The 23,407-nt window shown below is 40.0% G+C and overlaps 1 protein-coding gene across 5 annotated transcripts in view; it reads right to left on the bottom strand.

Moving 5' to 3' along the window:
* PEX5L (peroxisomal biogenesis factor 5 like) overlaps positions 1-23,407 on the bottom strand; it is a 103,072-nt gene that overhangs the window by 66,181 nt on the left and 13,484 nt on the right. For 2 of the 5 annotated variants that reach the window (XM_035334961.1, XM_035334963.1), the window contains exon 1: positions 20,598-20,861. The exons of the other annotated variants lie outside the window; for them this stretch is intronic. In XM_035334961.1, coding sequence (XP_035190852.1) covers positions 20,598-20,660 — 63 coding nt within the window. In that variant the 5' untranslated portion in view covers positions 20,661-20,861. Of the gene's footprint in view, positions 1-20,597; positions 20,862-23,407 lie in introns of those variants that run through there. 5 annotated transcript variants of the gene reach the window in all.

Here is a 23,407-nt window from a genome sequence, read left to right as displayed (position 1 = left end):
ATATATATATATATATATATATATATATATATGCTCTTTCTGCATAGCTTTCGTGTATCTTCAACCCTTCTAGCACAACTTAATTCTGAAAGGAATGATGTTTAAATCAATGTGATCAGGTTTAAATCAATGTGATCAGCTCCTGGCTCAGCTACAATTTTTTGTGAAACTTTGCCCAGACTCTTATTGTTTCAATTTGTCACCTCTAAGAGGACAGCGATGCTAATTGCCTATATACAAAGTAAGAATAAAAATTTAAAGTGTGACAAAATTTTTAGGAATTGAAGTTAGACCTGCAGATAGAGGTCCAGTGGTATTTTCAAAGTGTCTGCAGAGACCAGGTTGCAGATCAGAGTGGAAGATGAGGACCTAGTCTGGTGATCCCTTAAATCCCAGGAAGTGTCATCTTCAGGCACTCATTGAAGTGGGGTTAAGGCTCAGGCAGAAATAAATTTCGTCAGCAATAGGAAAATACCAAGTATCTGCTCATCTACCCCAGGGGCCAATACTGGACCCCACAGAGTTTTTCATTAATGAGCTGGTTGATGGCAGAAAAGGGCCTGGTGTGTACCAAATGGAATGTAAACCAGCAACGTGCACTTTTGGCAGAGAAAAAGTTAAAATTTTACTTCCTATGTGCAATGCAAGTATATTAATGTGTAAACAGTGATAGGTATGCAGAGCTCAATAGGGGTGACCTCTGGGGTCTTCTTTCTTTTGCAGTTTGCAGAATGTTTCTCTCTGCCTGTAGTAATACCTAATCCAGTTGTTTGCAAAGTGAGCTGAGAGGCTTGGATGGAAGGTGAAGCAAAGGTGCAAAGTGTTGTAATTACGTGATACTTGTGCTCAACTAAGGGGTCCTGAACAGAAGAATATGGATGTCTCTTTTATGGCAAAAGTAACATTTAATTTTAATTTTTTTTTTTTCCATCTTAAACATCTGATCTCTGAACATTATGCAGGCCTTGCTGTTATAATTACATCTGCAGATGATGAAGAAACAACTTTTCCTGTTGAGAATATCATAAGCAGATGCTGAATTCACAGCAGATTACAGTACACTGAGTCTTTGCAGTTTTTCTCAGAGTACAAGAAATTGCTGAGACTACACATTATTATGTTGGAGAAAGCATAGCAGAAATATATATTTCCACTGTTGCAGCTTCTGTTCTCCCATGCCAGCTGAAGCCTACATATTGAAATATATCCATTCTGCTAAAAATAAATAATAATAAAAGTGCACCAACCTTTCTCACAGTATTATTTTTCAGCTAAATGGTTGTTGCATTAATTCTGTTAGTGTATAGAGTGTGAGCTTTGATCATACAGGATTGTCCATGAGGACTTAAGTTGACAAACTTATTCCATTGAAACTGAGAGAATAGTTTGGCCACAAAAGAGAAAAATGAGCATATTTCCAACCCTAATTAAAGTTATTGACTTTCTCAAGTTGGCATAGAAGAATTTGACTCAGTCCTGCTGATACTGGCTATTGATTTGGGGAAAAAAAAAATAGAGAAAGAAAAAGGTAATCTAAAAGATGTGTCTGCTGTATGCATGCACACGTTTGCTGCTGGTTAGGGCTTCAGGCAGGGTAAAGGCTTGATGCTTTGCATCCTGGGTCCAGGAGCAGGACCAGAAATGTATTGAAGCTGACAGTCAGTAGGTGATTATGAGAACGCAATTTAAAGGCAGAAAAATGTTTAAAAAGAAATATGCAAAAGCCAAACTGACTTATTTGTGCACAGCCACTACTAATGGAAATGGTGTTCAGAGTTATGGAGACAAAGTTGTTCTGCATATTAAACAAGTCTAAACATTATGCATCTTAGAATAAATCTGATACAACTTTCCGCAGCACGGTAATTTGTGATTATCAGCACTCCCATCCCCTTAACAAGGGGTGCCTCATTTTGTGTACCTGTCACAAGAAAGAGATGAGAACTTGAAAGAATTTTCTGGATTAAAGCCTAGTATAAATTAGCGTGCTCAGAGAACCAGAAGTCACCTGCTTCTTGCAGCTCTCACGAAGCAGCAGATCCCTCTTTAGAAAGCAGCTTCGGTTACAGCTAATTAGTTTATGTACCTCATCTTTTACCTCATCCTTTTCAGACTTTTACAGACTCATCTTTTACAGACTTTCAGGTTATGAAGATAAACTAAACAGGATGAACATGGAAAGAAACATTTGCAGGGTATTAATAACAATCAATCCCTAGATATTTCCCTAGCTGAATGCGCACTGTGACATTTTTCTAAGCCAAATCCTGTTGGAACAGCTGAGAAGCTACAGAAAAACCTGGACTGGTGATTCACATCTGACCACTTCAGAGATAAGTACAGAATGCCTGCTTGCTCTAAGATGCTTTTCGCTGTTGCAATTGGGGTCTAGGAGAGATTAGAGGAAAAAATGAACCCAGATAGCTCTGGGGAGGGAAGAAGCAACCTGATGAATCTTTCCTGTGGTGTCATGGCAAGAATGGAATAGGGTGCTGCAACTGTATTCACCTTTGTGGAGGTAACTTTCGAGAACCTGAGGAGTTCTATACTCATTTTTGAGCTTGTCCTACCTGTAGGTGTATGCCTTTTGAAAACCTGGTCTACGAAGGGAAAATTTCATGTCTTAGATTGTGTTGTCCTAGGGTGGCTCTGAAAGTCAAGAATTTCTGATTTCCCCTAGGAAATATGAGTCAATCCATTAAAAATAATGACATTGTAGAAATGGCAATTATTTTGCTTGCTTTCTGGCATGGCAAGTCTTTACGTGTAAAAGTTTCTCTCAACGACCATAAACATAGACACATTTATTTTTTTTTCCAAAATAAAAAGAGACCTTTAGATATCATTGTCTGACTCTAGGGGCTAGCTGTTTAAAAAGGAACAAAATGAGACTTGGGAGCAGATTGACGAAAATGTGATGCAGTTACAATAGGAAAGAAACTTATGGAAGAAAGCTCATTTTTGTGGTACATGGTTGCTTGGACCAAAGTCAGCTGGAATTCATCGTATGCGGTTATTCTGTTTGTTTACAGGGAAGGGGCAACCTATGCAAATAATGCAACCGAGGAAGTGACAGTTGTGTGTAACAACTTGCATTCAATTTATGTTTTATTGAATGTTGTCAATAGAAAGCTCAGTGAATGGTAGAGCATCTGTTTATTTTAACATAATTAAATTCTCACTGATTTGCATCTCAGATCTGTTCTCCTGACAATAAGCTGCTCTGCAGACATGACATCATCTATTGAAAGTGGTTGGAACATTGCACAATTATTAATATGTTATCACTAAATTGATAGTGCATGGTTTTCCAAGTCATAAAATGAGACCAGATTATTTTACAATAGAAAGGATGTAAAATAGGTAATTACTTGGACTGAATTGCCTAAGTGATTTTACTCCCCACTTTGCATGTTAAACATTGACAGATGAGGGCAATTAATGCCATAGTAAAGTTCGCGGTGTACAACTTCCAGCACATAGTGCAGAGGGAAGTTATTTCCTTCCCCGTGGTACAGCTGTGTTTCAGAGCCTTGGGCTTCGGCGCCCACTTCTTACCATTTCAGGCTAGACACCGAGAATATATATGCTACCATGTTTTCATTGTTTCTGTACTCGCCCATATGTATTGTGTGTGTCATATGTTATGTGACACATGCTGTTTGTGCTGGAAAGATCCAGAATTCTTTTCTTGTTAATTGAAGAAAAAAAATCTCTCCCACCAAGGGAAAAATTGTGGAACAGATCCAGAAGGACTCTCAATGTTTGTGAGATCTTCCCTGTTGCATGGCTTTACAGTGAGTGGTCCATATTCAGTACCACTTTACATAGTCTCCAAAATTGAGTAAAAGAGTCAAGTTATTTTCCAGACTTGTTCAATATTATATATTGTGTACGTGTTCTCTTTCATGCATTGCTTTGCCTTGTAATGACAACTTCCTTTAGGTAGGCGGATTTTGGACACAATTTCTATTGTAGGCACCAAATTCCTAGATGTAATTTGACAGATTATATGCTATTTTGCCCAAGAAATGCAAACTCTTTTGCCCCAAACCATGCAAAGCTCTTTGTGAGTGCATATTTTTTCCCCTGGCAAGAGATAGGGGTCTTTATATTAAAATTAATTATTTTACAGTTTCTCAGTTACCTCTAGTTTTACTTCTGGACATCTCCGTGGCAGTATTGAACAGTCCCATACCATATCTATAAGATTCATGAAATATATGTTCTCTTGTCTGTTTTCCCTTCTTGGCTCAATCCAGCAGGACTTCTCAGAGCATGCCAATCTACACAACCATAGCGTCCTCCTCCATTTTTACCCAGTAAAGCCACAGTTAGAATAATCACCCTCTGTCACGTTCTTTATGCTTCCCAAAGCTGTTTAAGCTTCCTCGCCCCATCACAGTACTTGCACACCAATCCATAGGATGGCCTAGGGTAGCTGGATGACATTCTTGCTACCTTTTTTTTTTTTTTTTTTTTTGAAGCAGCTCTAATTTGTGTGAATAAAAATTATTCAGTGGGATGGAGAAAGCCTATGTTTATGGATATCAACAAAGTCTGGCAGTTAAGCTACTGAGAAGGAATAACCTGAGTTCCAGACCCTGGCTTTACTGACCATTTCATTATTTAAGTGGTCAGCAAAAGCAAGCCTAAAACACAGGTGTTTATCCCTTCCACTACTACGGCTGCTGGGCTATATCCAAATTTGCTTTTATCCCTTTTCTGACTGTTGCTATGAATATTTAATCAATTCCATGCACCGTGGAGCAAATTCAGCAGGAAGGGATGAAATGCCATTAAAGTAGCAGATTGCCCTACATCTGTTGGTTTGGGGACACCTTGAAGATGGCAGATGTTTTGGATTCCTCAGATGTTACAGAATGGGATACCTCTCTTCTGGAGCTTGAGTGAGAGCTGCATGCTGGAAAGGACACTGCTTTCCCTCCACCACCTGTATTTTGAGGCAGGGTGGACTTAGACCATCTCAGCTTCTTAACAGCAACGTGTTGGATATCTGATTCTTGTGAAGAGCTCTCACACAGAAGTTTCCTTAGCCCAGAAATAAGCAACTAAGCAACACCAGACATCCCTGAGCACTAGATTTCTTAAGCAGCTCCTGCTTCAGCTACTAATGGGCTGTGAATGCCGATTTTCGGCACTTGCTCACCCCAGGTGCCTGGGGCCCAGCTTGAGCTATGGATTGCAGGAGGCAGCACCGTGATGCCTGGCTCAGCACTGCGGTACCTCTGTGCTTCCGCTGCCCTAACCAGATGCTTGTTGGAAAGAGAAGAATCCTAATGAGGAAGAGTTTTGCAAAAATTTTGAATCTTTCCTCATGGATAAACACGTTTTAAGCTGAACCACAGAGATTTTTTTTTTTTTTTCAGAATATTCTCAATAATAAAATTGTTGTTCAAGTGATAAAATTTACTGCCAATAGTACATGGAAGAGACAAGCTGTGTTTTTAATTATGCAATTTGAAAAGCATATGTCAAAACACAAGTGAATCAGCTTACTAAAGATCCTGCCAGCTAGACTAGCAAGGCACAGTACTGTAGGATGAAAGGCAGCGGGTAGAGAGCTGTGACTTCTGCCTTCCCGGTTAAGTCCTGCTTTTTGTGACCTTCTCCAGTGCTTGGAACTGCAAAGCCACAGTAATACTTGCAGGTACAGTAAGAAACTATTTTGGTCCTGTATTCCAGATGGGATAATTCAAAGCAAAGAGAAGCAAAAGTACAAAAGCAGAGGAGATAGAGAAATGCTCTTTGTTTCTTCTACCTCACCAGCAAACTTTAATTCTTGTACCTTTAACCCCAGTACATGCATGACAATGAGGGTAGAGGAGAGCTGGGAATTGTGGCCATAGTCACTGAAGGTATTCATGGGTAGAACCAGACCTGTTTGTACCCAACCTCTCTGTATTCCAGGCTAGGGGGAATGATGTTCTTTTTTCCTTAGTAGCCTCCAGAGGCACATGAAATACACTGCCTTCTCCCTCAGTATTTGAGGCAGTGCCTTATGATGTACAACTTGCCTGTGGTTTCTGCAAACTATTATCAGAGATAGGAATAAAATCGGCTAAACTTTTCTCCCTATTCATTTTCTGAATACTGAATAGAAAGATTGTCTATTAATGGCCATTGATGGAAGCTGAAGCCTGGACAGGATGGAAAGTAAAGTGTCATCCTCAGTACCCTCCACATTCCTCCCGTGCAGTCTAAACAACTTCAGCTTTGATGCCTTGTTGGGCTGTTTCTTCTACCAACTCCATCATTTTCTTTTTTACAGCTTTGTGTGCTTAGGATGATCTTTCTGAGAGAGGTTGTAAAGCCTTCAGCCTTTCTTCATGTAAGCACTGCTTTCATGGTTCTGCTCTCAGGAAGGAGCTGCTTTCTAGCAACAGTCAGAAAGGATTAAAAAAAAAAAAAAAAAGCTAAGTCTTGTGCTTGATGCAGATGAGCAAAAACATTGCACTGTTGCAATAATCAGTGCTGTACTTGGCTTGTTTGCAGTTCATCTAATAAATGCCTGGTTCTTCAGGACTTTTCCCATTTAATTAGCTGTAAATTAATTAGGATATTTTTTGACTGACACTGCTGACTTGTTTTTCTGCTGCTTATAAAAAATCGTGGGTTTTTGCTTATTTGTGCAGTTTTGTTCTGCTGTGGAAAAATCTAATTGTAAGCTATCAGTGGCATTGCCAGGAATCACCGTGGAGGCCAGTCGCTATTTGCTAATGGGATTACAGTCTTGTATTTTCTCTACTCTCATCAATTTATAAGTTTTTCTCAGTCATTTTAGCACGGAGACAGTCTGCCTTTATCTCTCTGCTGCCCCTTTCCCTACTGGTCTTAGCAATGTCTCCCAAGTCTTGTTTTGTTCCCTCATAATTTTTAGTGCAGGCTCTCTGTTATTGTTTGATCTTTAAATAGTGAAGCTCTGTGATGGCCTCTTATTCGCTGCACTGTGTCTCAGTCTGTCACAGTCACACTAACTACCCGTTCCTGGATATCTCCCACGTTGTTTTCATAGTCTTTTTCTAGCAGAAACCGGGAGAGGGACAAGACTGTAAAACTGGTGCTATTTCACCATTCCTTTTATACGTCTAATGCATGTAGAATATCGCTCACAATAGTCTTTTTATGATTGCCCAAAAGCTTTATAGTAACTATTGTTTTTGTAAGGGTTAGAACTAGGAGGAGCAGCCAGAGCCAGATTTCTGAGCAGTGATGAGCATGGGAGGGAAGGAAGAGGGGGTTAGAAGAAATCCTGTGTTCCTTTCCCCACAGTCGTGACCAAGACATTTAATTTGGCTTCATGTGGAACATTGGAATATCAAATTATATAAACCTTCACCATGCCCCTCTTTTTACTCAGTTCCACAGTTATTTTATAACAGTATTGTCATCAATATAATAAGATTTAACTGAAATTGCCTGTATTGAGTTAGATTTTGCTGAAGAAGGCACCCAGTGCCCAAAAGCATGCTTGCTTTTTCAAGCTGTATCAGCTAATCTAATAAAAGATACCATTTCTACAAAACTCTCTTCGCTTATGCCCATTCCTCATATCCTCCTAAATCAATAAATAAAGTTAAGGGAATCTAAAAATAAACTGGCCTGTTTTTGTGGAAGGTTCCCCAGCATGCAAAACACCTTAAGAATCGGACTACATATCTGCACTGCTGGATTTCTGGAAGTTAACTGCAACTAATGTCACTAGGAAAGAAACCTGAGAGATGAGCAACTGCAATTTTGGGGGAAATGTATGTGTCTTTTCTGCAAAATGGGTAAATGCACAGACATTGGATGGAGAACCCTAGTGCCATGCAAAGTGGTATCATGAATTGTTTACTTGTTGGTTCCTTTCCTAAGAGCATAACTGCTTAGAAAAGAATAATTTCATACACTGCCTGGTAGTGGTGATATCTTTCCTTAGAGGTTTGAGTTGAACTAGACTCTTTGGTATTGCTGATTTAAAAAAAAAAAAAAGAAAAAAGAAAAAGAAAGAAATCCCTGGCAGGTAAAGAGATTAGAAGCATTTTTATTGTATGCTGGAGGGTTTCAAGCAAATACCTCTTATTGATGTGTTGTCTACCTCATATTCCTGCAGTTAAAAGACATCATTCCTTTGGACTTGTTAATAAAATGTAATGAAAAAATCATATTTATGCAGCCCTTCTCTCCACTTCCAATTTTTCTGGGAGACGATTGTCAGCCCTGTGGGAAGGGTTCCCCTACTTATCAAATGTTCAGTTGAAGCAAATCAAGTTTATACTGAGTTAAGCAATGCCAGCATCTGATAACTCCTCTGTGAGAGCTTTGAGTGTCATTTGTCTCAGATTTTATAAAAAAATCTTAACTTTATTATAAACAATGTTGAATAAAGTGCTGTCCTGGTGAGTGCTGACACCGCCTCACCCAGATCAGAGATTAACAACACTGACATTTTGCAGGTCCCCCAATAGGACATGTTAATAAAAGAAATGTTTATTCCTGATGTTAATGACAAGCTTCAGAAATCAGTGGAGTTGCAGAGAGATTTGACTCACTTTGAATTTGAATCTGACCTAGAGTAAGCAGACAGAGTTGAGTCCGTGGTCACTGTACTTTGCCTCCCTGTCCTGCATGAATTCTGCCAGGTCAGGAAGCAAAATGCTGCACTTGCCTGGCACGTGACCTGGAAGCCTGATGTGTTGTGGCACAAATGCAGGCAGCGTGTGTAGGGGAAAGCTCAAATGTTGATACCTATACTCATATAACTCATTCCTGTCTGTTCCCTATTATTTTAATCCAACAAGCATAAAAAAAAAGGAAATGATGGAGCATGGCTAGCAACTGTAGGGGAAGTCAGGAGGAGACCTTGTGCCATTAAAGCAAGCACTATGCTATTTTGCAGTCCCCTTTTAGTCCTCACTCATGTTATTAACCATGATGTTTCCAATGCAATGGTCAGATATCAGGGTTCTCATTAGTTAGCCTTTGTGTTCCGGTCATTCCCCTGTGATGAGCACTCATGGAGCTACTTGTCACCCTTTGCTGCACGTTCACAGCATAATGTTCCCATTTAAGCAGGAAGGCATATGGAGTTCTTTGGTAAACACTGTGAGGTGCTTGTACGCACTTACAAGGCAATAATGTGACTGCAGCTATTATCCAATTAAACAGAACACGACAGGAATAATAAAATCAATGTAATAACTCCAAGGGAGAAAGTGTTAGTGCAACGTTATCTATATCTCAAATACTTCTAAAATTTCAAGAGTTAAAGGGATTTTATTTTTATGCCTAGCTTATTTATAAATTACTTAGGGTGGTGTAAGCCAGATACCACTGCTACAGTTTGCAAATAGTGATGAAGTCCTGTAATCAAGATTATGCAAAGCAACTCCTGATCAAAGTGAATTTCCTTTCTTTTATCTTTCGTCTTTGCCTTCCCAAAAGTGAGTTCTGATCAAAACCAAATGATCAAATGACACAGATTCTGATCCAATCCTATGGCATCATAAATAGTTTGAGCCAATACTAATTTTGGCATTTGTAGCTTTTATAAAAGTGTGGAGCCCACGGTGGCATTTGTTGTGTAAGGCCTAGGTGGGTTAGCAGTGTGGCATCTGACAATTTTGGTTGCTGTGCCAAGCAGACCAATTTGGAAGGCAACTGGATTTGTACTGGGCTTCCGATTTAGAAATCTGCCAGTGAATTGTGCTGGAGTGGAAACTGAGAAACTGCAGTTAGGTGATGGTGTTTGGACCTATCTAGACAAAATTCCCTAAGGGGACTGGGCTGAACATAAAGGAAAAGGGATTCCTTTTGTTTTCTTTTGTCCTCTGTATAACAGTCCAAGTTCATCTGAGCTGCTCTGCATGCCTTTGATAATTTCTGAGCTGAGCTAGTAGCACCTGTTCCAAACTCTGCACCCAGCCACCTGTACCCATGCTGTGCTGTGGCACTGCAGTGCTCCTGTAATACCAGCAGTGCTCCTGCAATACCACGCAAATTGGTTTTTGGTGTGCAAAGCTTGCTCTAGTTCTAGAAGCCCTCTGTATCGGTCTGGACATTAACAGGAGTGGCAGCCCCTTGGGTTCACACAGGCTTTCAAAAAAACCATTTGTGGGAGCTCTCCAAAGCAGCTGCATAATGAGGTTGGTCATACAACCAAAGTAGAAAGAAATGTTCCTTTATGTATTTAGGATTCTTCTTAGCCTCTTAGGATCTCAGTCCTCTTTGCCCAGATTGCCTCTTAAACGTGGTCCAGCACAACATCATGATGAGTTTGCATAAATATTAAATCAGCAGCTCAATGATCTGTAGTAAATGACTGTTTGAGGGAACAAAGTCTCAATTTGATGGATTTTCTGGCTTGCGGTGACAGATCTGATGTCATGCTCCACGCTAGAGTAGTCCAATAGTTCTGTTATGTCATGCTGCTGGCACCTGAAGAACCCAGCTACTTCCATCAGCAGGGAAGAGTTTGGCAGGAACAGCTCTGCGAGCAGGAATGTTCCCAACAATATTAAATTAGATGCCCCCCCTTGGACAGCTGGTTGCTCATTTGTTTTGTTGTTTGTTTGGTTTTAGAAGAAGGCTGGGTTGGTGTCAGGAGTATCAATTCAGTGAGAGTGAAGTTCAGTCTTGCCTGGAAGTCACCCCAAAATGATCGTCCCTTACAAAACTTCAGGAGGGCGCTTGGGCACAGAAAGGATGATCTAGTGATAACTGGTAAGAATACCAGATGTCCTTAGTTTATTTTTAGAATTTATGCAGGTATTTAGAGAGAAATATATATAATCAATTTGTGTAGTCTATTACAGATATGTTTTTGTAAAACTTCATCGTCCTAAATCTCAAATGTTTACATCAGGTCAGTGCTTTCCAGATAAAAGAATGTGTGAGGATTAAACCTTCCCCATATCCTGGTCTGAAGAAAAGGTACCTCGAACAAATTCTTAGTGCAAATCTGCAACAATCATTAAATTTCCTAGCAAGTTTTTCAGAAAGCATTATTATTATTATTATTATTTTGGCAAAAGGAAGTGCTGAGAATGGCTAAGACAGAAAAACATGCATCACCCAGAGACATTAGCATAGTCTACCTGCCCTTTGCTGACTACTCATTTTCCAATACTTCTGGATATTTTTGCATAGTGTGCATGCCATAATTTCTATAAATGCATCTTCACACTTGGAGATGTTAAAGCAAAGTACCTTCTCTCTCTCCTGGCTATGACAAGCTTCTTCCTAAGTAATTATTACTGTGCGGTTAGTGCTGGGTTATACAATTAGGAAAAACAGTAATTAGACAAAGCAGGTAACAGTGCTGAAAATGCCCTGTGTACATTTGAAGTGCTGCATACTGTTTAACTGTGAGCGCACTGAGTGCGGCAGCTTTCTCTGTCTCTTGCTGTCTTTAACGTTTCTTGGCTCCTAGAAGTTGTATTCTGAACACACGCTCTTGGACTTGACTGGGGAATCAGTGTCAAATTCCTTGTTTTTATTACCTGGAGAGCCGACTGGGTGGTCGTAGTGCTCTCATTTGCAGTGCAAAGCTTTGTGTGCCACGCAGCTGGAGCCAGGGCTTATGAAACCAGGACGTGCAGCCTGGGTTTCTGCTGAGATTGGAATGGTTTGAGGCAGGACGAGGGAGCTGTGGGTATTTGAAGCCAGGTCATTCCTCTTAAGTACGTGTTGCTTGGACTTAGTCTGCTGTGTGGAATTGAGTATTCCTTATTGCCTCTGGTTACGTCTGTTAAGTTAAATCTTCCTAGGTCCCAGAGCCACAGAACATCCTAGACTGGAAGGGATGCACAAGGATCATTGAGTCCACCTCCTGGCCGCCCACAGGACCAGTTCCTTGCATGGGAGCTAACCAACATCCATGCTGCCAAACTCTGACCCTCCCACAGAAGTAGACTGCAACTGGACCACCACTGGCAAAGGTCAGTGTCTTCTGCCCCCTCCTGAGTTGTGCCTGGAACCGTCTGCACGATGCCATGGGAATGGGCAGAGGCACGGCAGGGACACTTATGGCAGCCTGGCAGTGTGGGCGGTCACAGCCCAGTGCTCAGAAACTTTTCCTGACCTTCTCTAGCACACTGGTAGAAACATAGCCTGTGGGGTAACTGACTTCAGCTTACTTTCTCAGGCTCTGTGCTCAGAGAGCCAGCTGTAGGTTGTTAACAATGTATGAGCTGTTATTTTAAAAATAAGCCAAATTTTGTAAAATGAAACTTGAAAGCTCTTGAGGCTACAATAATATTACTGCTTCCTAGATGCGAGGGGTGGAAAAAAGCTGCACTTTGTCTGACCGTAGCTCAGGATTATCCTCAATGTCTTTTTTCTTATTGTGTGAACCAATTTTAAAGCAGGTAGACAATGTGTTTCGTGAAGATTTCTGGTACAACTACCTTATAGCACAGCATCACAATGAGGAGGTGTCAACGTTAAGATTTGCAATGGGAAATGTAACTTGCTCATTTGGTTAAAATTGCTGACTGCAAATTGGTTTGTGTTCCAGTTGTGCTGTAAAAGCACGAATTTGTCAGACAAATTGGTGTTGCTTCGTGGGGCACTGCAGAAGGAGGAGTTTTTCCTGTAGATCAGCTTCACACACACACGGAATGGGCTTAGTGGAACTACAAATGCCGTGTTTCCTTCGGGCACTGGCTCTTGGAAGAGGGAGGGAACCAAATGTAGAAAAAAGGTGGCATTAGTGAGTGGGATTCTGAAATCAGCGGACAGCTCTTCATATAAACTTACACCAGGCACTTGGCTTAACTGCGTAAGAAAGAGGGACAGCCTACACTGCTCTCAGAGGGAGCCTGCTGATTTCAAAGGCGCCTAGGGAAGCAGTTTAGGTACTGAAATTTGGGAATGCAAATTCGGCTTTAACTTGCAATCTGCTATAGGCTTCCCACAGACAACTGAAAAGCGACTCCTTTCTCTGCTTTTTACTGCTTACAACATGGAGGTAATACTAGTGCCTCAATTTCCAGGGACATTCTGGAAATAAGGAAGAATAACTTAGATACCTTACTGACCGAGCCACTGTGTATGTAAGACAGTAGCACAGCACTTCTCTCTGCTGCAGCCTGAGCATGGTTGGGTGATTGCATCCCAGCCTCTGACCGGAGCCAGCCCTTTGCTGCTGCCACACATCCCTTACTCCAGTAGGTGTTTTAGGGCACAGCTCTTTGACTGCCATTGGGCTCGTACTTCCTTGCCTGCATATGAATGAGATGGTGTGTGTACTTAGTGCTTGGGTTTGTCACTGTGTTTTTTTCCTAAGTCATTGTGGGGATAGTGGTAAGAATGGAAAAGTTAAAGGCACTGTAAACTCATGGGTTATCAGTTAGAATCTAGATTGAGACTCTCCATGTGTTTTTGTTAAAGACTCAATCTTATGCAACTTATTTTTTCTTGCATGTATATGTGGGAAATGGGAAGGCTTTTGCACTTCACTGGTGGGTACCTGCAAGTCTGGGAGAAAGAGTTAGAGGTTCCCCTTACAGCTTTCTCAAGCTAATGTCTCGTCCCAACTTTCATTTTGTATTTCTCTGTCTCTTTGCTCACTACTGCCAGCCAGCACAACACACTGAAGCTCAATAAGATGAAGTAGGTAGGTCACACTGCAGAAAGTGCTGATGTGAGCTGTTTCTTAACAGGTTGAGCAGTTTTCCCACACATCCCTGTGGTGGATGTGCTGAAACAATAGACTTCTTTTCTTAGTATACACATACATGTTCTTCTTGGGCTTATTTCATGGTCTGTGTGTACAGAAGAGTTTTTAATGGTGCAAGATTTAGTATTTCCTGTCCTATGCCTCAAAAACACTATCTTGCTATTATATAATAGTTAACCATCTCTGCTATTGCAAGATGCAGACAGTATCCACGAAAAATCTTGAATGAAGCAGTCTGAAACTTCATTGTACATTAAAATGCCATTTTTGTAAAATGCAATCCTAAAAGCATAATATAGCTGCAAGAGGACAGTGATGGACAAAATATGTCATGCTAAGTATCATGGTCCCACACCAGCCAGGTCATTTATGGCTTCATATTAATCCCTTTTCATATGTGTGCAGTAAGTGAAGTGGTTAAAGGTGTCACTATTGAAAGATTCCTAAAAAGAAACAGTGAGGATAGAAGAGTGATTGAGGCAGGTAATTTCTGCTTTTTGTGTAGGTTTGGAAGGCAGGGACTGGAGCTGAGAAGTTAATTCTCAAAAAAAAGGCTTCAGGATGGGTCAGAAAAGCATTGTGTGTGATGCCATAAAAAGGGAGAGGAGAAAAGGTGACAAATTTCATTTGCAGCCATGTGGAATCTCATTTTAACTTTCATTACCAACATGTGAAAATATATATATATATGCATCTGTGCTTTGTGAATAAGAAGGGGGTAGCCCCTTTCTTCCCCTGCATACATTTTGGGAAAGATATAATCTTTTCTGGCAATTAGGGTGAGCTAAACTAAGGCAGTATTTATTCCAGTACGTTTCTCTGTTTCACGTTTTTGTTTCTAGAAGTGCTTGACAGGCATCAGTAAACTTAGCCACATGACAGACCTCTGTAAAGTAGGCTGGGTACTGTCCCTATAAGCTATTTTTATAAGGAGAGAAACCGAGTCATGGAGAACCTCAGAAAACGGGACTGTGTGCGGTAATGGCCTCCAGAGTGCTGGTGCTTTTCAAGTGTCTTGGAATCCCAATAAAAAACCTTTGGTATGTGTGGGGCTGACAATGTACCAATAAAAGTGTAAAATGGTTATTGCTGATTTGCTAACTTTGTGGTGTAAATGGGATGATTTCTAGCATGGCATTTTGGTTCATATTCAAGGTTGAGGGGTTACTAAGAAAATATTGAAGTCCGTACAAACAGAGCAAGAATTTTTGGAATTCATTTGGAGATGGTATTCTGGTGTTTACTGTTAGCTTTGCATTAATGTCTTGTTTAATTTTATTTTTATGGCTATGTATATAATATATATATATAAAATAAAACTTTGCCAAAATGCACTTAGAATTTTAGCCTTAGTGATTAGCTCTAATGAAGACACAGCTATTGATTTTCTGGGTAGAAGAGTGTTCTTATTATGTAGAAGTTACAGTTCTACCAATTTTTAGAATATCACTAAATATTTTCTCGTTATAAGTCTGGTAGGAAGTCAGAGTGGAAATGGTTTTGCATTCTCTTTCTGTGACCTTCCAGTGATTCTGTCTAACCCTGCATTTCTTTGCCTGAGGTAACAGCTATACACATTTTCTACAAAGAAAAGTCCAATTCTTTATTTCTTGTATACATAAATGATCTATACCTCATGTGGAATCTGATTGTGGTTGATTTTTATGGTTTATTCTCAAATCTGCCTTTTCAGAGTGGTAGTCACATAGGTTAATAAACATTTTTTTCAAGTAAATATAGCTATAGAGCTGAATGTGTTCAAAGTATGCTGTTTGTAAAAGGGCCCTCATAATCTTACAGAAATAGCTTTATTTCCCACAAGGCTCCCAGTATCCTCTGTAGTAATTGGGCCATAAGTTTCAACTTTACAGGAAAAAATATTTTTAAATACATTTCACATTTTAGACAAGGCAAGAAATTGTTCAGGAGGGTCAAAGTTCAGACTGCTGTAATGATAAAACATATAAAGCTTTGTTTTAAGACGTTACAGAACAGCACAGCCTCTGCAGCACGAGCTGTAGCAGTCACGGCCTTGCCCACTCGCCATGGGCTCCGATGTCAGATCAATGCTGACCACCGGAAAGTTCCCACAAGTACTGTCACGGTTTACTGTGAAATGTTTTTGAAAATAGTTGTCTTTCTTTTGGCATCTGCCCGTGGTATTTTTTTAGTGTTTAGGGCATAAAATATAAAGACTCCACAATTTTGAGCCAGGAGATAATAGATTCTGTCTCATGGTTGGATGTTCAAGCCGTCTCCCTGGAGCCATCAGAAGTCTGTTGGTTTGCTGTATGGTCACTGCTCAGCCTATTGGTAAGGCACTGAATTAACCCCAGCTCTGTCACTCCTCATGCACAAAGTGCTTTAAATTCTTTCTGTGGGAGGTGAGGGACTGAAGGGGGACTCAATGCGGTCTAAAGTGTGTGTGCCATTGCTCAGTAAAATGATCTTTTTCCGAAATACGGCTGCAGCTTGTTAACTGGTGCACACACATATGAAGTCAGCGTTAATTGAGTTATATTGGGTAGCGTGGCAGAATCCAGCAAGTCTGACATACGGGGGAATCGCAAGTACCTCAGATGCTATCTGTGCTATTAATGTACTGCATTCAGTTACTGTGAGAACTCTTCAGTATAACTTGATCTGTAGGATTGTCAAAATGCTATTTAAATAATACTGATGTATGGTATTCAGGAGATGGGCCTTAGTGAAGCAAGAGTCTTAGCACGCCATAGTTAATAATAAAGCTTTACGTGAGTCTATCTTTCAGTAACTATTTCTGATAGTTTCAAATATAATTTAACCCCTAGTTATATTAAAGTAAGCTTAAGAAAAGAGATGTCTTTCCCCATGAATTCCCAGCTAGCAGCTGGCCCTGCTGTCTACATGGCACCGCTGCCAGGGACCTGCTGGCCATGACCAGAGTCACCAGCTCTCAGTGACTGCAGTGCAGAACAAAGACTCGAGCATGGATCCAGCTGCGAGCTCTGGGTATCACTGGCCATGTTTTGGTAGCACAGGGATCTGCTGTGAGAGGAGGCCAGGGCTGCCCCGTGCCACTTTGCCCTGCCGCTTGTTGGTCTGGGGCTTCACTACTGATGCTCCCAGCTGAAGAAGACTAAGTGGATTTGTACAAACACCGCGTGGTTGCATGATATGTCTTGATTAAGGCTTATTTGAATAGCTTTGTTTTGAGTAAATACAGCTGCAAGGGAAAGGTACAGGCACATAATATTGTTGGTGAATTATTAAGTATCAACTTTTTGCTGCTGAATAAATTAAATACTTAGGAGAGAAAAAATAATTGGTCAAAACGTTAGGAATTCAAGGTGAGGAGCTGTTTTAGTGAAGTAAATCTGCCAGCATCCAGGATCCAGGTAGAGATTCATTGCACTACCTTGGGTCTGCTGAGACTGTTCTAAATAAACTAAGTAGGCTTTGCTTTGTAAACAAGTTGATTCAGCTACTTAGTCCCTATAGATGGATTTGTTGCCTTCTACTTGTCATGAGGAAATAGCAACAACATCCCTTCAATCTTAATCCAGCAGTAAATATATATATATATATGTATGGTAGGTGTGTTGTGGTTTGAATTAATAATGAATAATTTCTGTAATAATAATTTAAAAAGTAAGATGTCATCCATTCCAAAATATATAGCTTCTGTACTTTAGTGTCTCCTGACTGACTAGTTCAGGTAAATGTTCAAACAGTAAAATATTTTGCAGATAAGGTCACTGCATTTCTGACCCCCTGTACACAATACATTTCCGAATCAGTGCACTCTATTTTGGTATCAGTTACACAGAAATTACTACCATACACCCAAATAGACTGGGAGAAGGGAATTAATATAATTAATACCTTCATGGAATGAACAGGACAGAAATGCATCCAGTGAAAATAACTGGAAAGCATGGAATAGACTTAGTGTTGTAACTGCTGGCAGTATTGCCTTGGTTATCAGAAATGATAAGCAGTTTGGGGTGGTGGCATTGCATGCAGTATTTATCCTTTCTACTAAACAGGGAAATAACAGATTGTTAGTCAAATCAATGCAGTTCTTCTTCTAACTTGTATTTTTTTGTAATATAGATTTACCAGAATCAATGCAATTCCTACTTTCAGCTTTACTCTGGCCTTGACTTCTCTCATTCTCTCCATAAGAGGATTGTCTCCAATTGTAGTCAGTTTAATGTCTTTAAATATTGATAGTTCTTACCAAAATCAGGACATATGCTAACCTATTTCTTTTACTGACAAGTTCAGACACCCTTGTCTTTTTTCTTTTTTTCTTTAATCATTCTGAGCGTGAATACAACCCCCACCTTTTTTTTTTTTCCCCCCCCCTAACTGGTGAATAACTTTGTTTCCTTTCCATGTATAACATGTATAAGGAAAAGAGGAGTTATTTATCTGTAGTCTTGTCTAGATTATTCTTAGTGGGAAGTGATTTCAGGTTTAGAGACTGTCGCTTCCTATTTTGTTAATTGGACTGTAAAAAGTTCTCTTATTGCAGGGAACTTCCAAGAAAATTCTAAAATAGATGTGTGATCAAACTGCCAAAGAGTAGGTACACTATTTGCTTACAATAATTTACAGGAATATACACTCCTGACATATATACACAAATAAATTTTACGTTTGCTCTACAAAGCAGCCTTCCTTTTGCTTGACCGAGCCTTTTTCTGAAAGTTTATCACAATTTCCTTCCACAAGACTAGAGGTGAAGTCCTGGTCCATGCAATGGAAACTTTTACACTGTAAGATGATTTTGTGCCATAGACAGCAAGAGCATGCTGCTGCCTGGAGGATTCTTCCTCCAGCTCCTCCAGCTGCCACTTTTGTCCACTGTAAGTGAACTGAAATGCTGTGTTGGCAACAAGAAGATAGAGACTTTTAACTCATTCTTTCATATCCATCTTTACACTGCTCCTGACTGAGTTAGGTGTGCTATCCATGCCTATAAATTTAAAACATTTTCATTATAATTCAGCTTACCTGAGAATATTAAACAAACAAACAAAAAAACCTTCTTTATTCTTGTAAAATAAGTTCTAATGTATTTTGTATGTGCACGAAAGAACTGTTATAACATGTTGCTAATACTCCTTAGGAATACTTAAAGAATTAATACTTAAAGAATTAGTACTGGAATAACTTGAGCAAATGATAGTAGATTTCCCATCACTTTAGTCTGTAATGTTTATCTAGATGCTTTTCCAGAATATATGTCCTCAGTTCAAACTATGACCTCTCAGACTCAGTAAGTGGGTGAAGTTCATCAGCCTGTATTGGGTTACAGTTCATAGGAGATGACAATAAATGGATCCTTCTAGCCTTAACATCTGCCCATGGATTAGACCCTCCCCCCCCCTTTTTTTTTTCATAATTTCAAGTGTGTCCAAATGTCAAAAACATTTGTTAATTTTACCTCTAATTGTGCACCTTGGTGTATTTCTATATAATTTGTATCTTAATTCCAGGTCATGAATCTTGTCATTGATTCAGTCTTGTCATTTAATGGGAGCGTCTGCCTACTTCTGTCTGTAGTTGCTCAGGTAATATTTGTCTTTTGGAGAGAGCTTAAACTAGTTAAAATTTCTGGGTGATCAACTTCATTTTTCATGCTACTATGACGCTTTGTTTCTAGAGTAACTATTTCTCATTTCCCTTACAGCTGTTGTTAAATTGGATTGGAATTTAATCTGGGGGTCTTTTGTGTTTTTGTAGTCTCTCCTTTGGGATGAACCATGTAGAAATTCATCAGACCAGATACCTTGCTTGCAGCAGTGCAATAACTTTCAATAAAAAGGAAAATATTGAAGTAACTTTCCTAAGTGACTAAGATTGTTCAAATGAATTATAAATGATATCTAAATTAAATTTAAGAAGAGACTGTCTGGACCTACTGAGAAAGAACATGTTAAGAGAAGCTCTACCCCTCTGTTAATCAGAAAACAATAGTTCTTTTGCTCCTCTGCATGTGAAACGATTAACTTAGAAATGCTTTCCATGTGGATGAATGGTGTGAACAGGAAAATAATAAGTGATGTTTTTTTTTGGGTAACAAGCAGAAATTTCAAGTGAAAGAAATATATTTCCTCTAGAGAATAAACCGCAAGAAGTAAACAGGATGTGGTGGCTGAGGGCTGCTTTATGGCACCCTTACTCCAAGGAAAATCTTACTCCATTAGTAGCACCATTAAATCCAGCAGTATTACTCTTAGAAAAATGTCATATTTTATTCTTATTAGTTGTCACAATCTGACCCTGCAGGAATAAAGTTTATAAGACAGCAGTGAAATGTTTCGCTGTGGCTGCCCCTTCACACATTCATGATATATCTGAAATTTATTTTTAAAATATTCGTGTCTGTTCGTGGATATAAGATTTTCATACTGAATCCACACAACATCCTGCATCCCGTGTTTTGCACAGTTTTGTTTCTACCCCTCCCCAGCAATGAGTGTCTGCGTGTACGATTTCTTTACGTAGATCCACGCGCTGACGTGGCCAAAAGGTTAATACATTGCAGGGAGGGAGGGAAGGGCTCCCAAAGGTTACGAGCCTCCCCAGGGGCTTCATAGAAGCCATGATACCTATATTCCTTTTAGATGGTAATATTTGGCAGTAGACTTGCATGCTTAAATTAGTGGACATGCAATTTACATCTCCCTAGTTTGCTCTCAAAGCCACACCGCTCTGAAGCAATCTATCTCTCAGTGATGTACTGGAAGATCAGGATTTCACTCCAGGATTTCCAGCCTCTGAGTGTCTGGAAATGCCCTGCTTTTCTCAAAGGTGGGAAATCAGTCCACTTTCTCTCCCTTGTATCTTTTATGCAGCTGATTGTTTAGTCTATCTGTCACAAAATACAAAACCCTTTTAACATTTCCCCCCCCAAACTTACCTTGCAATATTTTGGTAGCATGTTATTAGCTTGCACTGGCCTTTCTTCCCTGGAGCCTGGCATCAGAGTCCAAATGAGGTCATTGATCTAAAAAAGTGTAGTGGTCTCATGCTAGCCTCTGTTATGGACGTCTGCAAATTCACATCGCAGAAACAATACCTTGCTCAGTCCAGTCCAGTGTGCTCTGCAGCCTCTGCTCGAGAGAAAGGCTCAGGGCTTCCACAGCGGTATTGCTAATGGTCAGGACTGTACGGCTTGAGCAGTGCTGTGTCAGTATCAGGAAGCTTTTACCGTGCCTGGGTTCCTGTCAGTGCTACTAATTCAATCACTTACATATGCAATAAATTCACATGAAAAATTAACAAATACCTAGCCAGCAGTGGTGCCCTCTGTTCTTTCTTTCTTCCTAAAAAAAAAACAACTATGCAGCTTTCTCTTAAAATGATTGGGTTTAATGGTTTCTGGATGTTTTCAGCACGTTTTGTATTTCAACATTTGGTGAAAATGAAATTTTTCTTTTATTGCTAAATAGCTTCTCGATATTGATCCATGGTATATGCTGTTTAGCTGCTATTTCTAATATCTTGCATCAGGTTCTCTTCTAATTACATCTGCCATCCCTTGAACTAAAAGGGTCTCTGCAGAGGTCTGAGGGAGTATAGCTCAGCAAGTGGCACTGATCCGTTCCATTCATCTTAAGATCTCTATCCAATTTTATTCTATTTTTCATTTCTTAGATTCACTGCAGACAATTTTTAGCATGATCATTAAGGTAGTAGCTCTAAAAGCAGCACGCTGTATGGGGGGAATAGGACTCCCTCCTCCTCCTAACCAAGAATCCTAAGCAAGGGAACTGAGATCCAACTGTCTTTCTTTATCCACTTTCTTTGAGAGGTTGAAGATCTTCCCTGGAGAGCTGGTCAGGGATTCGACAAGCAGGAGCCTACATCTCACACAGTTTAAATAAAAAGAAGCGTGTTCAAAACTGAGAACTCTTTATAAGCAATGTTGGCTGACTCCTGACGACTGAATCAGTTGCTAGTGTGCCCCTGTGCAGCAAACTGATGAGTGCAAATCAAGGCTGGGCTTGCGGTGTTATCCTGCTTACAGGAATTATTTTATTATCTTTTATTACAGAGTACACAGCAGTTATGAAGTAATGCACCAGATGGGCTGTATTACAATTGATTAGTCAGACACAGCTGGGATTACACTGGGACACTGTGGTGCAGACTAGTTTGTTTTAGTACCACCAGAGGCTCCTGATCCACTGAACCCCATGTTCAACAAACTTTGCTCCTAAGTTCTGCCCGCCTGCTCTGGTACTGTGCTCCTCATGCCTGGTGCAGAATGAGGCTCCTCTTCCTCCGTGTGGGGTTGGAGCCATCCAGCCCGTGACTGCTGTTTCACTTATTTGTGTGAAATTTGGAAAAAAGCTTTGACTCAAATCTAATTGTTATTTTTAAGATTTTTTTTTTCATTTTTATCGGAATAAAAAATCAACATAAGTTTCCATAACTACATGGATGTGTGCTTCTATATCTTTTAATACATCTAGAGGATGGAAGTGCTTTTATTCCTCTTACCGATGGAGAACAGAGGCACAAAGACAGTAAGTGCCTCATCCAAGTTCGTAAAGAAAACCTGTGGCAATGGCAAAGCAGGAACTTAACCCCCGGTCCCTCTGTAGCACTGCCCTAAGCATGGGAGGTTACTTCTTTATGCCCACGGATCCAGAAATTTACTGGACAGAACTTGCATTAAAATTAAAACCAAAACAAAGCACAGTGCATTTGGAATTGGTCCCAGTGTTAATGGTTTGTAACCAATGAGATCCAGTGCAGCTCCAGTGAAGGACTTAAGACCTGGCACATGCAGACCGGGGAGAACTTCAGCTTCGCTGGGAAAACCAACTCGAGTTGCTGTAAGGGTCCTGCCTGGTGCCTTTCCCCCAGACTGAGCTGTCAGGCAGGGCAGCTGTGTGTTGTTCCCATACCCAGCTGATTATGGGAGATCTCAAAACTTCTCTGTTTTTCCCCAAATCAAAGTCAAGGGTTGCATTTTTAAAATCCAATCAGTAAATGACAGTGTCACAAAAGACTGCTTAACAGAGGTGGAGGGCTTTTCTCATGTAACCTACTGGGGGAAAATGACCTAAAAGTAATGGAACCTGCCTCTTACATAGAGTAGATCGTATTTAAAACCCTTCACATTTTAAAATAGGTATTTTAATTCTTCATCACTTTATGCAGAAAGTACATCATGTACCACTTACCAATGGAGTGTAAACACGTATAAATCCCCAAAGTGGAATTTAGCCTACTTAGGTATGTTATTTCTCAGCATTCACAAAATGAAGATACCCTTTTTAAAACTACTTTGAGACAAAGCCATGTTTCCTACTGTGAAAGATTTTAAATAAAATCCTGATTGCACTGAAGCTAATGGTATTGTTTTCATTGATTTTACTGGAACCAGGATTTCAGCGGACAGGGCAGAGATGAACACAGAGTGGCATCTTTTTAAGGAAATCTGGTCGTATTAGTGCATGGTGCCGTGATCCTGTACCAGTAATAAGAAAGTGACAGAAGACAGAAGTCTGTGACAAATTTCCTGGTTTGAAATTACGCTTCTCATATTTCAGAAATTTCAGAAAGTATTTTACTGCCCATAAATGCAAATTCTAATGGGCTGTCCCAAACTGAAACTGGAGTGAAACAATTGGTAACCAGATATCTTAAATGGCTATTTCTCCTATTATTTAGTGGGAACCTTTAAGTATAAGGAGATTTTGTTCTGGGTATGCCTAC

The sequence above is a fragment of the Oxyura jamaicensis genome, chromosome 9 (genome assembly GCF_011077185.1).
Source record: "Oxyura jamaicensis isolate SHBP4307 breed ruddy duck chromosome 9, BPBGC_Ojam_1.0, whole genome shotgun sequence".
In the NCBI taxonomy this organism is placed as follows: Eukaryota; Metazoa; Chordata; class Aves; order Anseriformes; family Anatidae; genus Oxyura; species Oxyura jamaicensis.
The sequence above is the reverse complement of the archived record's forward strand: the minus strand, read 5'-3'. Positions and strand labels throughout refer to the sequence as shown.